Source organism: Miscanthus floridulus, chromosome 17, assembly GCF_019320115.1.
Source record: "Miscanthus floridulus cultivar M001 chromosome 17, ASM1932011v1, whole genome shotgun sequence".
Taxonomy (NCBI): Eukaryota; Viridiplantae; Streptophyta; class Magnoliopsida; order Poales; family Poaceae; genus Miscanthus; species Miscanthus floridulus.
Genome location: NC_089596.1, coordinates 95,920,439 through 95,939,702, shown reverse-complemented (window position 1 = coordinate 95,939,702; position 19,264 = coordinate 95,920,439). Strand labels below are relative to the sequence as shown.

Here is a 19,264-nt window from a genome sequence, read left to right as displayed (position 1 = left end):
ATAGATACCGAAATTCTTTTATTTGCTTTTTAAATTTAAGCAGCTAACCCATTCTTAATTTTGGAATATTTTAATGAGAGAAATTTGAAAAATCTAGAATTCCAATATTTTTTTCTTTTTCTTATTTTGTTTTTTAATTCCTTTAGAAAGAGATAAGAACTTTGGTGAATCAGAAAAAAAATTATTTTTAAAAAATAGAACTATAAATCTAAACTAAACATTGCTATTTCTTCCATCACCAGCTTCACATCCCTACCTATGCCTTCATCATCCTTCACATCAAAGACCACACCATTATCAGCAGTGGTGGCGACAAGGCCAAAGCTAAGTGCTCCTTAAACGGATGAGGTAGGTAAACGATTGCTTTGTCATTAATTCCTGCGACGGTCAAGAATGAGGTGTTGATCCAATCGTTATAGTATGTGATGTCGTGACGCGGAGTAGATCAAGTCTATTTTGATCTAAATGACACACTATGACAAGTTCCCAGATGACACATCAAGACAGCTTCAGGGATCTAAAATTAACATTTCAAATAAAAATTTAGGATCTAAATGATGCGCAAAGATAAGTTCGAAGATTAAAAAAGCATTTTAAGAGTTCAGGGATCTTGTGAGTAGATTTCTATTTCTAATAACTTTCAATACAGCAGTGATTTTGTGACAACTTGATGAAAACCAGGAGGGAGTAGCATCTTTACACCTTAGCATTTATTAATGGGGTGTTAACAACGGCCAACCATGGTCGGTACACCCATACAAATTGGACAAGCTCAACAAAAAAAAAGTTGAGTAAAATGCACGTCGAGTCCTTAAACTTTTGGGATATTTCCATCTAGGTCCTTGAACTAAAAAAACGACTATCTGGATCCCTGATCTTCTGCCGCCGTATACCAAAGGTGCAAAACCTGCCACGCCAGCATCAGCATCTGACATGGCCATGCCACAGTGGCAGCTGGACACTGGGGTCATGCCCAGTTCTCCAAAAAAAAAAAAACCGCCCCATTTCTCTTTCTCACTCCCAAGTCCATCCTCTCTCCCCAATCATGTCGCTCCTGCTCTCCTGCGGCCACGTCCAGATGGAGGCGCGCGTCCTCATCCTCGTCGTCCTGGCAGGCGCGCACGTGCGGTGCTCGCAGAACGCGGCAGCCACCCGGCGACGTCCCCGGCCCCTCCGCACGGTACGCAGGCAGCAGCACGCGGCTGAGGCGCGTCAAGGGCTCAAGAAACGACGAGGCCGCTTGCCGGTGTGCATGCGCGGATCGGTGAGGCGGCCCACCGGCAACCTAGTGAGCGCGGCCTGCACAGCGTGGCGTGGCGTGCGCGAGGTAAGAGCATAGCGTGGCTCGGCGTCGCGAGGCGAGAGCACGGTGTGGCTCGCCCCGTCTGCTAGTACTCTGCCCAGTCGCCCACGCGTGCGCTCATATGTCCGCCAGCGATCCTGCTGGCGTTCTGTCCGCCGTCCTCGTCCACCCGAGCGTGCCATGGGCACCCGCCGCCACCGAGAGCTCCACCATGCGTTGTGCGCCTGTGCTGCCCCAGCTCACAGCAGCCATGCCAGCGACGTCGAGGGCTCGAGGCTCTTGGAGCCCATGCGCTTGGATAAGAGCCATGGCCGGATGCCCACGTCCAGCTTGCACAGGCGCTCTAGGCCGGATGCACTCTTGGTCGCTATATGATGGAGGAGCTGGACGTGCCCACGTCGGGCCAGGGAGCTGGCCATCGACGACTACACCGACAGCCTGCAATGCACGGGCCAGCAGCACCGCCGGCGGCGAAGAGGACAGGCCGTCGTTCCCTAACCCGAAGAGGAGCCTGCGGCGACCAGCCCTCCAACACAGCCACCATCTCCCGCAGCTCCCGCGCGTACTGCATGCGCTGCCAGGAACCTCGTCATGGAGTCCGGCAGCCGGCAAGCACAGGGACAGGTCCAGCCCCCATGCATGTATGCAGCGTGTGACGGCGTGAGGGGGGCGGGCGTGATGCGCTGTGCTCCAAACACGTGAGGGATTTTTTGAAGTGCATGGCTATAGTGTCCACCTGCCACCGTGGCACAGCCACGTCGGATGTTGGCGCTGGCGTGGCGGGTTTTGGACCTTTGGTGCACGGCGGTAGTAGATCAGGGACCCAGATAATCGCTTTTTAAGTTCGATGACCCAGACGGGAATATCCCAAAAGTTTGAGGACCCAACGTGCACTTTACTCAAACGACTCAAAAAAGTTTATATACTACTCGTACAAGGTGACATTTAAGCATGTGTGGGTTTATTTCTTATTTCAACATTCTTGAGTGGTAAATACTTAATATTTGCCAAATGATTCTAGAACTCGATAATAAACATCCTCCAAGTATTTCCTGGAAAAAAAAACAGAAGTCAACTGATGATGAAAACATAAAGGTCCCACTAGATGCTGCGCGGCTGTAATTGAAGCTAGCTGCAATGTACTGTGCATGGTCGACCCCTGCGAAATCAAGATTCCGAATTGACAAAACAACCACTTAAGATTCGGGGAATCCGTCTGCATCAATCGAAATTAATGAACTTATATCGATCATCAAAATCCATAGTTCTAAGGGCAAGCATGTATAAGCACCGGAAAAATTGGTATGAAGCAGCGGCGGGCCCAGGATTTGGGAGCTGGGTATTCAAAACATAAAGGGGTAACATTTTTTTCTTTCTGAAAACCAAATGGCTAACATTCGTCATGTATAATGCCATATAGTTAAAATTGCATAATATATAGTTCAAGAATTTAGCAGAATTTCCACTAGAATCTGAATCTGAGCATAAATTGAAATTGTTTCAGTGCCTGGCGTGTTGGCCTACTGCTGGCGCTCGGCGGCAGCCGGCTTCCGCCCGCCCTAGCTGCTGGCCCGCGCCCGAGCCTCCTGTCCGCCGCCGCCACCGCCGCCCGCTGCCGCTAGCCGCTCGGAGTCAGAGCTAGGGTTCAACGGTTCGGTTCGGGGGAATTGGGGAAAGAACGGAGACCACGCGGCGCGGCCGACCGCGACTCCGCGAGCCTTCCCTGTGCGTGCAAGACAGGAGAAAAGGAGGTGGGAGCGCGATTTTGGGCCTCCGGTAGAGAAATTGGGCTGCTCAGCCTCGTTGAGCCATCGGTGGGAGAGAAAACCAGAGTGAGAATTGGGCCTATTTGCCTGTAGAGGTATTCAGTTCGCAGTATATTTGTTTTTTTCATATACGGACTTGTATATGCACTATATGTATAAATTTTTTTGTCAAAAAAAAATTAGGTATTCAACTGAATACCATTGAATACAAGTGAGCCCGCCCCTGGTATGAAGGATTGAGGAACTGGAACCGTTCGCACATCCAGCGGACTCCAGCTGGAGACGTGTCTTCTGGTTCGCAGGTTGACAAGTACTGATTCAGCAGAATTAACTGGAAAATTGTGCCAAGAGTGGATAGCTTCCACTGACCTCCGTGATGGAGCTTCGAATCTCAGTTCGTCAAATCAGATTCCTAGAAGAAGATAATGCAAACCTTACGGTTACCTTGTCCGGAATTTCGTAATGAATCGACCATGTTTGTGACTCCACAACGTTCGATCCTTCGCAGTTCCTGTCAGGTATTCCTGCCCTGAACTGACTAGACCAAAAGAATCAATAAACATAAATAAATGTTCCCAAAGAACTAAGATAACCGGAAACGAAACAAAGAGGATTGAACAAGGGACAATGATCAGCATTATGTTCTCTCCCTAGAGAAGTGACTGGACAGACAAACATACCACACATGGGAATTCAATGATCACTGTAGCTATCATGAAACAAGAAGAATGTTTTCTTTCACTTGGTTCATACTTCATGCATCCAGACGAGACCAAACCAGCAAATAAAGGACAGGGCAGTAATGCTGTGCAAATTGTTCGTTTCATATACTACAGACACAGACTGTTACTCAGTAAACAGGTAGCATCAGTATTTTGTATCGAAAAGGAAGTGAAAGCCATGTTGCTGTAAAATATCAGCAGCCAGCACAGCAATGGATGTCGTAAAAGGTCATCAGCGAGAAGTAAACAGTAGAAAAATCTAGCTTCTACCGACCACATGTCAAAGTGTAGCTTTCTCGCTATCCAAAGTTAATGAGGTATGGTACTACTGCCAGGAGCACAGAGAACACGACTGTGTTTGACAATTTTGTTGTCCTCGTCAGCATCATTTTGAGTGACTATTCTTTCCTAACCTAATATTTCAGTGCTTACTACTATCCGTCCATGTCTACAGTAGATTGATCACAGAGACTAGCATAACCAAGGTTATAGGCCAAAATATCAGTGGCACCACTCTTCCTGAAGCACTCAGAATCTGTACTGGAAACAAGCACCCTCCTTGTGAAGCATTTGTAGTTGTGATCATTGCAAGGCCTCCAAAAGAACAAGCCCTGACATCCTGATCCATTGTCTGGAAATAGATGTTGAATGCATATGATATGTTTCCATCATGGCTGAGACCATTGCATGAGGCCCCATACCCCAGTGGTGTACAATCTGCATTTGAGCATGCATAGTTTACAGAGGCCGGCAGATCTTTGTACTTATCCTTTGTATCCTTGTTGAATACACACCATTGTGATGGCAAGTATTGCACCCCTTTCACTTCAGCCAAATTGCCCTTGACATTTCCACTGAGATCCATAGAGAACTTTGGTTTTCCATCATACGTGAATAGTCCCCAGTGACGCTCAAAGCGTCCAGGCAGGACACTCTTCTGGTTCTCATCAATCAATGCAAACAGGTAAACTTCCATACGACCAGGTCTCAGAGGTGTGCCGATATTTTTGGCCATCTTCCTCAGAAAACCATTATAGAACCTCTGTGCATATTTGATGTTAGCATTCTTATCACCATCCGTTGGCCAGCCAACTTCACCAACAATGATTCTCATGTCGGGCACACCAGCTTTCCTTAATGACCAGACAAGAGTATCAAAGTTGGCATCAAACACATTGGTGTAGACCATTCCTTGATCATACACTGGCTTGGTGGCACCATCAAAGAAGGAGAAATTCAGCGGGAAGTTGGGATTCTGATATAGGCTGAGAAATGGGTAGATGTTAACCACAAAGGGAGCATCGTTTGCATGGAGATAATTAACAATGTCAACCATGAGGGTATTGATATCCTTGCGGAAACTCCCAGCAGATGGCACTGGTTTGTTCTCAGGGGAGCTGTAGATATCAGCATTCAGTGGCACAACTACCTTGATCCGTTGGCCAAAGCCAGCCTCATCTAGAGCCCTCTGCATGTTCTTGAGTGCTGGAAAGGTAATGTTGATGAAACTGCCATTATAGCTCTTCAGAAAAGGTTCATTGCCAACAGCCACATACCTGAACAAGTGGCATATAGGTATCAGGACTGTTCACAATAGGACTATACAAAGACTGGAACTGGGTAACTTAAGAACTATAGCATACTGTAATTTTCTGTGCAACAATTTCAATGAATCCATCTAAACATGCTTGCCTTATATGCATGAGAATGGTGAATTGGTGATAAAAAAACCATGACCATTGCGCCTTGTGTATATAAAAAAATGGATATCTATTTTAGTTTTTAAGGACAAAAAACTGTGCTATGGATATACTGTATGATACCACTATTCATGCACAAGAGAACATTTGCAACTTAGTGAAATAAAAGCACCAAGCTCACTAGTCACTACCTAGACATGATACTGTAACTTCACTGGCAGATCCAATAAAGTCCAGAAGAACTCCTGAAAGACCAAATTATGACACGCTAGTCGCCACATACTCTATGGTTACTCTCACCAGTAAAAATGTCTAAACTATCACTTACAATTCCATGCCTCATAACTGACAGTACTATTAACAAACAGTTTCTCATCTCACAAGTCACATGCATGGTGCATGGCACACTCCTAAGAACGTGGCAACCAGCAGTCCAGCACGTACGACCCTCATGCAACATCTTCACAAAAAAAGAGCAAGTCAAAAAGCAGACCTCTAAGAAAAGTACCCATACATAAAATTAGGCTTCCAATGTGAATGAACGAGCATGCAAAGTCTGATGATACTCTACTATCAACATGAACCATGAACTTCCATATAGTGGTCGCCACCTCAGCAATCTGACAAGCATATATAGAATTCGCTACTATTAAACTTGCCTACTGTAAATAACAGACCTATCTTCCAAACAGCAAGCAGAGAGACCTGAACGTCTGAACTGAACAGTACAGCAGCAGCACAAACATTGCATCCATTTCGCATGAACTTGAAATTAAACATGCACATCTCACTGCGGTAGCATTGTATCAAACATTTTCGGAGCAGCAGAAGTTCAGAACACACATTACGTCCCATTGGGCATTGGCACTCGTAGTACCACTACCAAACACGTACTCGCGCCAAGGCAACTCGTCTCGCCACGCCATTCTACCAAACACTGATCAAACAGCGCCAAATCACATTCCTGAGCGCGGGCATGGGCATCCCGGCCGCCGCGCCAATCGTCAGTCGAGCGCACCCCGAGCGCGCCAGGCAATGCAACGACGGTGCTAGCGCTACTAACTACTCAGGGAGCTAGATCCGCCGGCAGTTGGTGTGGGGTGGTAGTGGTACCTGACGTCGACGCCGGCGTTGATGTTGGCCGTGACGTTGTGGCGGACCCAGTCGCGCGCGCGGAGCGGGTCTCGGGCGAGGGAGGCGAGCTGGTCGTTGGGCGCGGCGAGCATGGCCTGGACGCCCGACCCGGCGAGCGCGGCGACCGTCCAGGGGTCGGCGTCGAAGAGCTTCACCCGGTCGACCCCGTTGGCGCGCAGCATCTCGACCACCGCGGACGGGTGGATGGGGTGCGACATCATCGTGCCCCAGTTCACCCCCACGGGCGCCGCCGCCGCGGGAGGAGGGAGCAGGAGCAGGAGCAGGGCCACCACGGCGCCGACGACGAAGACGGCGGCGGGGCGCGGCGCCATGGGATGGGAGGTGGAAGGGGAAGGGGAGGCTGTGGTGGGGCTACGGGTTGCGGGAGAGGGGGTGTGAGGAGTGCGCTGGCATCGGCGAAGCAGGCGAGGAGCGTGGCCGTGGGCGTGGAGAGATTTCTTCGCGCGGTGTCGCGGGAAGGGACGGGGCTTAAGAGGGTGAGACAAAAAGGTTTTGCGCTAGATGGTCCGCTGACAAATGGGACCATCCAATTGCGTCTCCGAATCCATGACAGGAAAGCCGATGTGACGTCAGCTAGAACTCCTGCCCTTCGGCATCATATTTTTGCAGATTTTTGCCATCGGTTTGCAAATTGCCACAAGTCCAGCATTTCAGGTTATTGCACTTCTCCAGAGATCAGACCCAAGAAAGAGAACTGAAACACAATGAGAGCTCGGAGCGGGTATCTCTCTTAGAAATAAACGGCGCACTCATTCATTGTTTCTTCATACCATGCGCAATGCAAACATGACAAAGCATTGGTCAAATCAAGTAGACAGTTTTCTGGAATCAAAATTAAAAACCACTTGATATGTGAGCGCTCAATTAATTGTTTCTTCATACCATGTGCAACAGAAACATGACAGAACATTGCTCAAACCCTTTGGGAGTGTTCGGCTACCATTATAAGCCGGCTTATAAGCCATGGTACATTATTTTTCACTCCGTACAAATCAGCACCAGCGGCTTTAGGAGCAGCCAAACAGAGCCAAAACCACGTGATGACCTCCATGGATGAGCAGAGCAGTTTGCTCACAGATAACGTGAGGTCTTAAGTGAACAGTCGCTGAGCCCATGGGTTAATCTTGTTCGGCTTTGATTTCAGGCTAATGTAAGGGCAAAACATTCAAAGGCATGCCCGCCTCAAGGTGCTGCTTCTGTTGTAGTACTGATCATGATTAAGTTGCTATATTCTCTTAGCAGCAGCAACATCCGTACAAATATCTGCAATGAATTGAACGAATAAGCATCAAAATAAAAGTAGTACAAACAAATATTTCAGAAGAAATCACTTGTACATATATGTCCAACTTTCCAATGAGACAAAACTCACCTGAGTCAGTAGGTTTGGTGAATGATAACAGTTTCAAGCACAGCATCTGAATCCAGCATATACAGCACCAGTACAAGTAACAGTGTACCTAAAGCTAATTCTCTCTATGGACAGCCTCAAGTTAGTAGTACAGTATAATCCAGGTGCACCAACCAAAAAATAAGGTGCATGGCAGCTAGGTTATGTAAAAGCAAAAATGCCTGGAAGTTTCTTGATTCAGACACGTGCACTTCAATGGTAGTGGTATAGTGGTATTTCACCGAATGGTGCTGTGGGTATCTTCTATTCCTCTTTCAGGCCCTGATGAACAAGCAAAGTGTGTTAACATGAGATCCTTTATTTAAGGAAAATGTTGTTCTATCTGCATGAGACACAGTACAAGATGATAAAAAAAAGTTCAACGAGTATAGTTTCAAGCTGCAATGCTGTATCCTTTCGGTTTACATAACTTGAGGCATCTAGTACCATCAAATAGGCACAGCATAATTGGCAGAAGCAAGGCATCAGTAATCATACGGTGGTTGAGACCGTCATACTAGTACTATACCAAGATCAGCTTCCTGATACCAATTGTAGTTGAACTTCCAGGAAGAACACAAAATTCAGACAAAAGATAAGGTAGAAAAGAAATACAAATGTAGGGGAGTGGACAAACATACGTTGAAGTTGTTGAATTTGCAGATGATAGCTATGAATGATGCGATCAAAATGCACATCGTTCTTCAATCTTGCTCCTTCTGTAATATTCATTTCATGAAAGTTCCATGCCAGTACCTATCGAAATGAAACAAAGATGAGCTAAGTAGAAATGGATACACCAGTCATGTGAAGTATATGATGTCAGGCTTGAACAACCAGAAGTCAGAACCTAGAATTGGAATAACGAGAATAAATTCCAAGAAGGAAACAGATTTTCTGGCTATACTTCTTCAGTATACAAATTATTGGCAATTCCATTTTACTATACATTGAACCTACACAGGAACTAGTAGGCCTTAGTTGGAATACACAATACTGTTGATCATCAGCTATCAAACCCACACCTTGACAAGTGCAAAACAAAAGCAATGGCACATATAGCGTTGGAGTGTCAAAACCATGTCTCAGTGTTGATGAATGAACCACAACCAAAAAGAAGCCATATAGGAAATGCTGACTAAGACAGTGTTCTTCAGCTAATTTTCACTTGATTTTTTTCTACTCACATGATTTTAAGATTTGATAGTCCAACAAAGTTGGTGGATAGCCTATTCAACGGCGGTTTAACATGGGTTTAGGCAGTTTCTCAAACCAAACCGTATGATTACTGTTTAGGAAGGTCGATTTGCCAGTTTGTGTGGTTTCGGTTTGAAACCGGAGATTGAGGAGGCCGTCCTAGCGACAGCAGGGCAGCATGATCTTGGCCACGTGGCAGATGAACGCGTATCTGAGGACAGCAGCCTGCACACGCTAGCCTGCAAACAGCCTCGCGCTGGCAGCCTTCTCTGGCATGACGAGTTGCTCGGTGCGTCCGAGGAAGGAGGCACATGAGGAGCGCAGCGAGAACAAGAGGTGGTGATGACGAATGCTGCTATGTCCAGCAACTCCTGCACATGCACCACGCTGTGATGGCGAAGCTGTAGCCGATGAGAATAGACACGGCGATGCGGAGGAACGAAATAATGTGGCCATCTCGCCAGAGGATGGCAGCGGCGCTCGGCGGTCGCCATGGCTATCTGTGGCAGTGACGCTACCGTACCTCCAGCTGTTTCTTCACCACCACGGCCAGGCCACCGGGCACCACGAACACATACGAGAAGAGTGCTGAGCCTAGGACGAAGAATCATGACTTGTCAAGCATCTCCCACAGTGGCGGAGCCTGAAGTTAGATTTAGAGGGGGCCAACAGTAGAATATACATGGCTTAGGGAGTGCAAGGGTGGCCAACTTAAATCTTCATTAGCAAAATACACTAAGATACTGTAGCATCCTTTACAGAATTACAAAAGTGAGGAGGGGCCATGGCCCACTATGGCCCTAATGAAGCTCCGCCTATGCTCCCAGCTCACCTCCGCAGCCGCCATAGCAGCCCCACTCTCCTCCATTCCTAGACTGAAGCACATCGTGAGTTCCTGTTCTCACTTTTACCTGACCGGTTTTACTGGTTAAAAATTGCTAGCCTGCACAACCTGTTAAGAACAGTTTAACTGGGTTGGTTTTGGCGGGTTGCCCAGGTTGTAACCAAACCATGAACAGGGCTAGTGGAGCAAATGATGCAAAGTAACTGCATGAGTCAACTTCTTTTCGCATTACATGATATATTGATACTACCATTCGGTCAAAAGTACTTGTCACATTTGACTATGCATGATCTTCTATGCATGTCTAAAAAAATATCTTTGATCACTAATATCTTCTAGAAGTATTCTTAAGAACCCTTCAAATTTATGAGATTTTGCAAGTATTTTCCAATACAAATCTACACATATATCTTACATGTTTCCAAACTAAACAATTTTAAAGCTATTGATGTATGTACTTTTTAAGGTTTGACCAAATCTTGTCCTAAACAACATGTTTTTATGACTAAAAAATATTACAACCGGAATAGACTAAAAGAGAACTTATACAGTACAAGAGGGAATAGCAGCAAAAGAGATATAGGCAAAAGCTATGCGGAAACACAGTCAAACTTTGTCAGCAAACTTCATGAACACTCACATCAATGTTCGAAGCTGAAGCTGATTTTTCCAATCCAAATTTCACCCACTTCAAAAGGTTTGAGTAACGTGTATCCTGCACCAAAGAAATTGTCCGAAAATAATTAATTGTTCACCAATACTGAAAGTTGAAAACAAGCAAGTTCAACAAAAAAAAAAGGTCAAGGGCTAGCCACTTGTATCATACCAACTGATTATTGTTCTGATCTATTTTTCCATGCAATTGAGCCATCCAGCACCATGTGAACCTCATAACACTTGAGTCGATCTGAGAAGTTGCTGATGCATGGACTCTGATCTATGGTCATAGTTGGTTGTCCATGCATGCCAATAGGTTAACATGGCAGTTCAGTTTTGCCGAATGAAGAATAACATGTCCACTTCATAGTTCTGATACTGCACTATAGTTTGTCAAGGAGGAAAACCAAGTGCAGGGACATCAACATATCTTTTCAGCGGTTCCACATTAACAAATCTTGCATCCCTCATCTTGAAATTCCTACTATCAACAAAAATAATGAGGACAAAGTGATCAGATTTGGTGCTGTCCTCTTGCAACAAGTTACATAACTTAACAGATCCATTTATATTTCCCTTGTAGCTGGAATCCTTGTAATTTAGCGAAAGCTTATTCCCATTGTACTTGACATTGTTTACATTCCCTATGTTGTTATTGATTCCAAATTCATGTCCAACCACATGAATGGGAAGTGGAGTTCCATAGAATTGAGAAGCAGCACCAGTGTAGATCTTCCACGCATTGGCAGAAGTTACATGGTCATTCTCTTCATCCAATGTGAACAGTCCAAGTTCTTCAAGAGTGCTGCTCACATAGCTTTGTTCTGAACTGAAACTATCTGTGGTATCCTGTTCTGAAACATTTCCTGCCAATGTTTCTTCAGAGTTTTTTCTTGATTCAGTCTGAATGTCAGATGCTTTGTACATTCCCACAAGTGCATTTGTGACGTATACATCAGAAAGCAGACCCATCTTTATGATGGAAGCATGCAGTTGTCTTCCTAAATCAATAGCACAAAGATCACCACATCCCCGTAAGATTCTTGCAAAGGTGACACGGTTTGCACACAGTCCACTGTGCTGCATCTTAGAGAAAAGATGAAGAGCTTCATCACTGCATCTGTTCTGACTATAACCCAACATTAACATGGCATATGAATTGATGTTCCTACTCTTCATGCTATGAAAGAATCTACAGGCACTAGAAATGCATCCACACTTAACATAAAGGTCTATGATAGCATTTCCAACAATGACATCCAGATTTTCAGAACCAATCTTTACAAGGTAGCCATGGATCTGCTCGCCAGCCTGCTTTGCTCTTATATCAGCACATGCACCAAGAACAGTTGAGAAAGTGAATCGATCAGGACACAGACCAAACTGATATTCCCTGCAAAATAGCAGCAGAGCTTTATCTGGCAGGAAATTCCAGCAATATCCAGAGAGCATGGCATTAGTTACAACTAAATTCCGTGGAAACAATGCATGGGTGAATAACTCAGCAGCACCCTCAATGCAATGGCATTTTGCATACATGTTTACTAGGGATGCACTGACGAAATCAGCAAGCAGGAGCCCAAGTTTAAGAGCAAATGAGTGTATCTGCCTCCCCTTATCCAAGTCCTGAAGACCAGTACATGCATTTATGATGGTAACAACACAATGCTGATCTAGAGGTGCTCCATTGTTGCTTAACTGCCTAAAGTAACTGCACGCTCTTTCAAATTGGAGGTTCTTGACACAGCCTGCCGTCACTCCAGACCATGAAACGACATCTGGTGATTGCATAGTTTTGAAGATTGATTCCACATGCATCAGTGATCCAAGTTCAGAATATGCTGACATAAGGGCATTGCATACGTTAGTATAACAGAAGCCTCCGGTTTTCAGAGTAAAAGCATGCATTTGTCGAACCTCCTCTTCTATTTGACATATGCCTAGCACTGTAACCATGTCTCCTTCCCTTAAGCTGAGACCTGAAGAAAGAAACTTTTCTGCAAGTTTCACTGCTTCATCCTGACAACCATTTGAGTGATAGCTTGAAATAGCCAAAGAATACAAAGATCCGTCACGCTTTCTAACTGCAGCAACAAGCTTTCCAATGTACTGAGTTTCACCTACCCTCCCGGCTGACTTGATGAGTTCAGACACAACAAAACAATCTACTCCCAAGCCCATTTTAAGAGCATAAACATGAATATTCCTAGAAAGATCAAATGATCCAAGAATAGCAGCAACACCGGCTACTACCCTCAATGTCACCACATCCATTGCCATGCCAATTTTATGCATATCCTGGAAAAGCTCAGCAGCCTCCACAAAACAACCGTTCTCGACAAAACCATAAATCATTGCATTCCAAGCAACAGAGCTCTTCATCGGAATCTTATTGAACAGCCTAAAAGCATCACCCGTATTACCACACTTTGCATACATGTCCACTAATCCAACTTCCACAAACCTGTCGACACCCAAGCCAGACTTGACCACCAATGCATGCACCATGAGCCCAAGCTCCATGACACCCGACCTGGCACAGGCGTTCAGTACTGATGAGATGACAAACCGATTTGGCTTCACCTGATCAGAGGACAATAGGTCCTTAAATAATCCGATGGCCTCGACGAAGATCCCGCGGCTGACGTGCGCGGAAATGACGGTACACCAGGACACAACGTCCCTGTGCGGCATTTCGTCGAACAGCTGGCGTCCGGCCGCAAGAGAGCCTCCTTTGGCGTAAGAATCCAGCAGGACGTTGGATACGAGCATGTCGGACGCAAATCCTCGTTTGACGATGTGCGCGTGGGCGGCGGCGGCGAGCGCGCCGCGCGCGCAGCGCCGCACGAGGCGCACATAGAGGCGCGCCTCGAAGGCCGGGAACAGAAGCTCGATGGGGCCAACGATCTCCAGCACGGCAGAGACGGTTCCATGCGCGCGGCCGCCTAGGGCACCGGAGCAGGCGGCAGAAGAGAGGTGTCTAGATGGGGTCAGCCTGGAGTGGAGCAATGAGTGGAGTAGGAGCAAAGAGAGAGACCTTAACATAAGCAAGGTGATTCGCGGATCGCCGGAGATGAGCGGCGGCGGCGGAGGAGAGTGAGAGCAGGGTCGACAATGGCATAGTCGCCCGCGGCGGCGGCGGCGAGGCTTGGAGCTTGGAAATGAGGGCCCAATCTTGCAGCCAGATTTGTGGCAACTTGCAGGCGCGGATTCGTATCTTTTCCCAACACCACACTCATCTCCATATGCCTCCTAGAATCTGCGCATTCTTAGCGCTCTAATTACTGTTGCCTGTACGGCTGTCCAGCCCCTGCCCGCCGCGTGGCCACGCCGCGTTCACGTTCCCGGTCTTCCGGTCCTGGGTTACCGGCGTAGACGGCTGTAGCCATCCTCCGCTGTGTGCTTACGGTCCTCCATCCCGTATCCTCCACGTATTCCATGCCGTCGGCCCACCTCCTCTCCTCGCAGCTGCCTCCCGGGCTCTCTTCCTCGTGGTCATCCCAACAGCCACGCCCCTCAGGCCCACCACCCGCGCGGCGCCTCAAGCTCGTGCGTGTGCACGCCTGATTTCCCTCTCTCATGATTCATAGGCCCAGGTCTGCTCTGGCCCAGTCTTAGTATCTAGTCTCGGAGCCGGCGTCGCACTGCCTGGGAGGCGCACGCGCCGCGCTGCTGCCTCGGCGCTCGCGCTCGTGCCGGCCTCGCCGCATCCGTCCACCTGCGCCTTAAGTGCCTCCGCCTCCTTTCCTCGCTCCTCTTCTCCTGCTTCGACGGGACCGCCTGCTGGTGCCACGCCGACGCCATTGCCGTCGACCGTGGACCTTGCTGCGTAGGTCTGTGCCTCCGTCACATCCATGGACGCGAGCCTGTCCTCCTTCCTCTTCTTCGCTCGCCTACGCCGGCGGCCTTCTGGATCTCGGCTCCTTTCTTCTATTCCATATTACGCGCTCGGGCGATCTGCTGATTTTTGGATCCTTTATACGCAGGTTTGGGCTGTGTGTGCTCTGCTTCCGCCCACCCGATGCGGCCGGGGCTCACCCAGCCGTCAGGTACGCACCGCCTCCTGCCTGTTTTTGCTGTGTTTTGTTCATGTCAGTGCGCCTATGCTTTCGTAATCTTGCTTTCATGTGCTCGGCGCTGTTGATTGGCCTCATTCCTATGTCCCGTGTGTTTGGACACCAGAAAATCCGCCTCAAGCGGCTTCTCGTGTGGGAAAAGTGCGGGCGTGCCAGTGTACTAAGTACACAAAATAAAAAGACAAACATGTATTTTATTAACCATCAATAGTTTAACAAATACAAATTCCTAATGCGCGCAGGCAGAGGGCCAGCGCCCAGCGGCTTTTGAAGAACATAGCTGTGCCCGGCTGCCTAGCTGCCCGGCAGGCAGAGGAAGTTAGGCAGCAGCAAGCAGGCCAAGGGCCAACGCCCAGCGGCCACCCGCAGCAAAGGCCACAGACAGCAGCCAGCAGGTATTTTTCTTCTCCTTTTGGTTTTCAGGTGATTGACTCCTCTGCTCTATCTCCTGGTCTGCCCACCAGTGTCTTTATGCAGATGTAGCATTATTTCAGGTAGCTGAGAAGGAGTGCTAACAAAGCCACTTCATGTATCTGAGCATCGCAATGCCCTAATTCATGCCCTTGAAAACATGGTGTTTTTTAATTCCTATTTTAGTTCTAACCTGCTATTCAGCACCTATTCCTCACTTGCAGGGTATGAAAACTATGTGCTTCGTTGTTTGTTTTTCAGAAGTCAGGTACCATACATTGCTCCTGTGATTCACCAACTATTCTGATTACAGACCTAATAACAACACTGAGGGATCTGTGAAAAAGATTAGATATAGTCACCTTGAAATACCAGCTTCACTGTTCCCTGCCATCTATCAAATGACCGTGCTACTTTAATGATTTTCACCAACTGTGCTGATTACCAGCTTCAACCATAACACGAGTTTAATTGAATCCCTTGATACAAGATTAAGATTTTGAAGTACATTGGTTTAAAACTTATGGGACTGCACATGTTGTGAAGCTAATTATTTGTTCTGCTCATTTAATTTATCTCAAATGTATGCACAAATTAGCTATTATAGGAAGGTCATGGCTTACAGATGTGGTCCATGCCTTGAGTGTTTGCAGCATATGTTGGAATTCATACACAGTTTGGCTAATAATCAATGCGACGTCTGTGTTGTTAACCAACATATTATATAATGCGTTACAGACCTTATGTCCCACCCTATAATTCAGACCTCTATTTCACCCTTTTATGTCTGTAGCTGACTTCTCTAGCTACATATAATTGTAGGTACAGATAAATCTATTTTGATGTAATCTTCACTATGAAATCCAAGAGTTAGTCCCACAAAGAGAAGAGGTGCACATCTTTCACAAGAAGGAAAAACATGGTATGACATGTACTCTTTTCTATATGTTCAAAGCCTAAACCCAATTCTCTTTGAGGCAATGTTTCTACTGTATGTATTTTAGTAGTAGACATCATATTTCTAATTTATCCAATGAAAAAGACTCTTTGGGCCTTGGTTGAAATAATGCATGGTTTAAAATTCTAAGATTTGTTATTGTTATAGTATATTATATAACAAGTTTTTGACAGTAATGTACAGCAAAGTCGCAGGAACTAACGTAGATGATAAGCTGATTTCGGCTCTTATGCGGTTCAAATTTTTGCATTAGATCTTTGTCTTCTCATGTGCTTGGCATAATAGACTTGATAGCTCTCTTTTCAAGAAGAAAATTTGCTCTGAAGGTGCTATACATGTTCCTGTTGGTTAATGCTGTTATGTTCTTCTATATGAGTAGGACTGGTGAGTCCCTGTTGGCGCCTACGTCTCCTCCCCCTACATTGCTTCCCTCCTCACACTACCTCAGCTGTCCATACTCAACAGATCCTCATATTCAATAGAGATGGCATCAACTGTAAAACCATCAGGTGAGTAGTATGTACTTTACTTGTCAGTTGAGCCTTAGTCCTTCTACATTTACCAATTAGTTTCAAGATAGGACAAAGAATGGAATGCCTCTGACCTGCCAAAGGTATCACTATTCTCTCATACAAATAGTTTTCTACTTGACTTTATTTTTCTCTCTGAATTTTTTAAGCCCCTATTCACACCTAGATGTAAATCAGTTCTACACTATGCTATGGTCCATGAACTGGTTTCTATCTTTCTTGGCCGCAAATTTGGCATGATTTAAACTCGCCGTGCAAAATAAGTTATGAAATTATCAGACCTTGGGAGCCTACACCCCTAACTAGGTTATAAGGATGCAGAGTTTGCAATTTTTTTACAACATTATAATTAGGCAGTACATGTTTCATTCAGAATTTGATTTTAATGTCATGACGCTGAGGGTAGCATATAATATATACACAGCTGTTTTAAGATCTTTACAATGCATTCAACTATGGTAGCTTCTATATCCCTTGCACTTTTTCCAGATTTAAGTACTGATTTAATTGTGTTAGATGACAAGAAAGTAGAATGAAGTTGAAAGCAAATTTCACCGGAACAATGTTCTTGCTTCTGCCATTTATAAGATATTATTTCTTTGGGCAACATGAACTCCCATATGAAATCTACACAATAAGCATAGATAGTTGGTCTCATCCTTTGGGTGACAAAATGATTCTGTAGTTCTTATAAGATATTTTTTATTTGGGCAATATGAACCGCCATCTAAAATATACACAATAGGCAGATAGTTCATCTCTTCTATTAGGCGATACCCGTCGATGTTGAAATTATTTCTAATGAGCTTGAGTTGCTCATCTGAAACTATGGTTGGCTAAGAATGTTTAATCGTTTCAAAAGCCTGTTCTCAAGTGTATCTAAATATATAGTTGGAGAAAGAGATTGCGGAGAGAATCCAAGAGCACAAATACAATACATGTGGTTCGATTCTTGCTACACTAATTTAGAGGTGAGGGGCCACCTGCAGGTGTTTTTCTTCAATCCACACAATATGGCGACCAGTTGTACTTTTATGTACCTATTTAGGAATTTTACTATGTGACCACAAAATGATCCTACTTGGCATGGACACAAGAACCTCTCTTGTCATGATGTTTATAGACTGTTTTCTCTTCTCCTGGAAAAGCCTGTACATCTATGTGGTTGATATTTATATTTAACTAAAATGTAGATTTCAGTTGTCTAAAACTGCGCTTCACTCTATTGTACATGTGTTAGTATTGTGACCATGGCACACATGCTACAGAGTAGCACTTCTTCGTAAAATAGAGATGTCTATTAGAGCCAGCAGCCACTACGGGCGTGGCAAAGCACGCCTACCCACCTAGTAAAGATCACAATCTCTCAAAATATTTACGGTAACTTAGCTCTAGCCACGACGCATATCCAAACGGGCTTAGCCTTGGCCTTCCACGCTGGCCACGAGCTAGTTTCGATGATTTATTGCCCTATTTGCTTGGCTTATAAGCTGTACTTTTTTAGCCAACGAATAATATTTTTCTCTCACAATAAATTAGCCAACAATATTTTTAGTCATGGCTTATCAACCAAACAAACATGGCATATTTTGTTAGGAAAAGGCTCACCTACTCCGCCTTTTCATCGTTCTCGTGCCTCCCACCACCGTAGAAGATTGACGTGGACTAAAGCCAAGCATGGTGAAGTCAAAGGATGGAGGTGAAGGTGACAACGGGTGATGCTAGACAAGTGAGTTGCGTTGGTGCAATCGGCGATGGCTCCGTGGCTATGGAGAAAGGATGACCTTGCACCGACTATGGTGGTTCTCCAAGCCCTAAATGTGTAATCTTGCCTTCCTTTGCTATTGATTTAGTGGTAAGTTGATACTGGATACACAGAATGAACGCTAGGGTTTAGGGATTATGTTTTGGGCCTTTATCTGGTAGAATTTTGGAGTTTTGTTGGGGTTTTAATCAAAGATGATTCATGGTTCATGCGCGAAAGAAGGAATTATAACATTAATTTGCATAATATTTCGCATAAACTTGTACTGTACAAGCATACATAGAAATTTGCGTACAAATTTGAAGAAATCTCATGAACTTGTACTGTACATAAAATCTATGTCAAAATTGTATAAAAATTTAGTCCTTTATGTGTTTGTCCACAAATCATGTGTAGGTGACAATCATAGAGAGTTTATAGTGGAGCTTCACCATGATGGGTTTTGTTGGGTATGATCACTTAAGGAGTTATGTGGATGGAAAGATTAGCCGGTTCGACAACTGTGAGGTTGATACTTGGTCCACGCTTTGGCTCGATGACTTTGTTGACTAGGTTACACAAGGACACCGCTTCTGAATAGTTATTGGTTGCTACGAGGGAAGGATCAGGATAATAGTAGGAGACTGAGGCACCATTGCAATGTGCTCTGTTGTGGATAAGATTAAGGCTTTGGTTGTATATTTGGACAATGAGGACATTTTTGTTTGTGTGAACTAGGATGATATTATTGCAAATCTAGTGTGTGAACTACCAAAGGTGATAAGCCATGTCAAGGTTGTTACCATTGAGA

The 19,264-nt window shown here is 45.5% G+C and overlaps 1 protein-coding gene and 1 long non-coding RNA gene across 8 annotated transcripts; one reads left to right on the top strand and one right to left on the bottom strand.

Moving 5' to 3' along the window:
• Positions 1 to 3,956: 3,956 nt before the first annotated feature.
• LOC136517204 (glucan endo-1,3-beta-glucosidase 8-like) lies at positions 3,957 to 13,987 on the bottom strand. 4 transcript variants are annotated; one of them, XR_010774240.1, is made up of 5 exons: positions 10,904 to 13,984; positions 10,718 to 10,792; positions 8,678 to 8,792; positions 8,019 to 8,318; positions 7,478 to 7,909 (listed from the first exon to the last, which is right to left on the bottom strand). XR_010774240.1 is itself a non-coding variant. In XM_066510735.1 (3 exons), the coding sequence occupies exons 1-3, from the start codon at positions 13,777 to 13,779 to the stop codon at positions 4,240 to 4,242; spliced, it is 2,025 nt and encodes a 674-aa protein (XP_066366832.1). In that variant the 5' UTR covers positions 13,780 to 13,987; the 3' UTR covers positions 3,957 to 4,239. The 4 variants fall into 4 exon arrangements, 1 of the variants encoding a protein (XP_066366832.1); XR_010774242.1 differs by lacking the exons at positions 7,478 to 7,909; positions 8,019 to 8,318; positions 8,678 to 8,792 and adding exons at positions 8,802 to 9,604; positions 9,757 to 10,185; XM_066510735.1 differs by lacking the exons at positions 7,478 to 7,909; positions 8,019 to 8,318; positions 8,678 to 8,792; positions 10,718 to 10,792 and adding exons at positions 3,957 to 5,347; positions 6,605 to 6,930 and having other exon boundaries at positions 13,189 to 13,987.
• Positions 13,988 to 14,171: 184 nt separating this feature from the next.
• On the top strand, positions 14,172 to 17,914 carry LOC136516835 (uncharacterized). 4 transcript variants are annotated; one of them, XR_010774131.1, is made up of 5 exons: positions 14,172 to 14,567; positions 14,721 to 14,783; positions 15,053 to 15,205; positions 15,305 to 16,143; positions 16,559 to 17,914. It is a non-coding gene; the product is annotated as an uncharacterized lncRNA (long non-coding RNA). The 4 variants fall into 4 exon arrangements; XR_010774132.1 differs by having other exon boundaries at positions 14,174 to 14,567; positions 15,053 to 15,489; positions 16,044 to 16,143; positions 16,559 to 17,911; XR_010774130.1 differs by having other exon boundaries at positions 14,177 to 14,567; positions 15,053 to 16,143; positions 16,559 to 16,688; positions 17,601 to 17,914.
• The last annotated feature ends 1,350 nt before the right edge of the window (positions 17,915 to 19,264 follow it).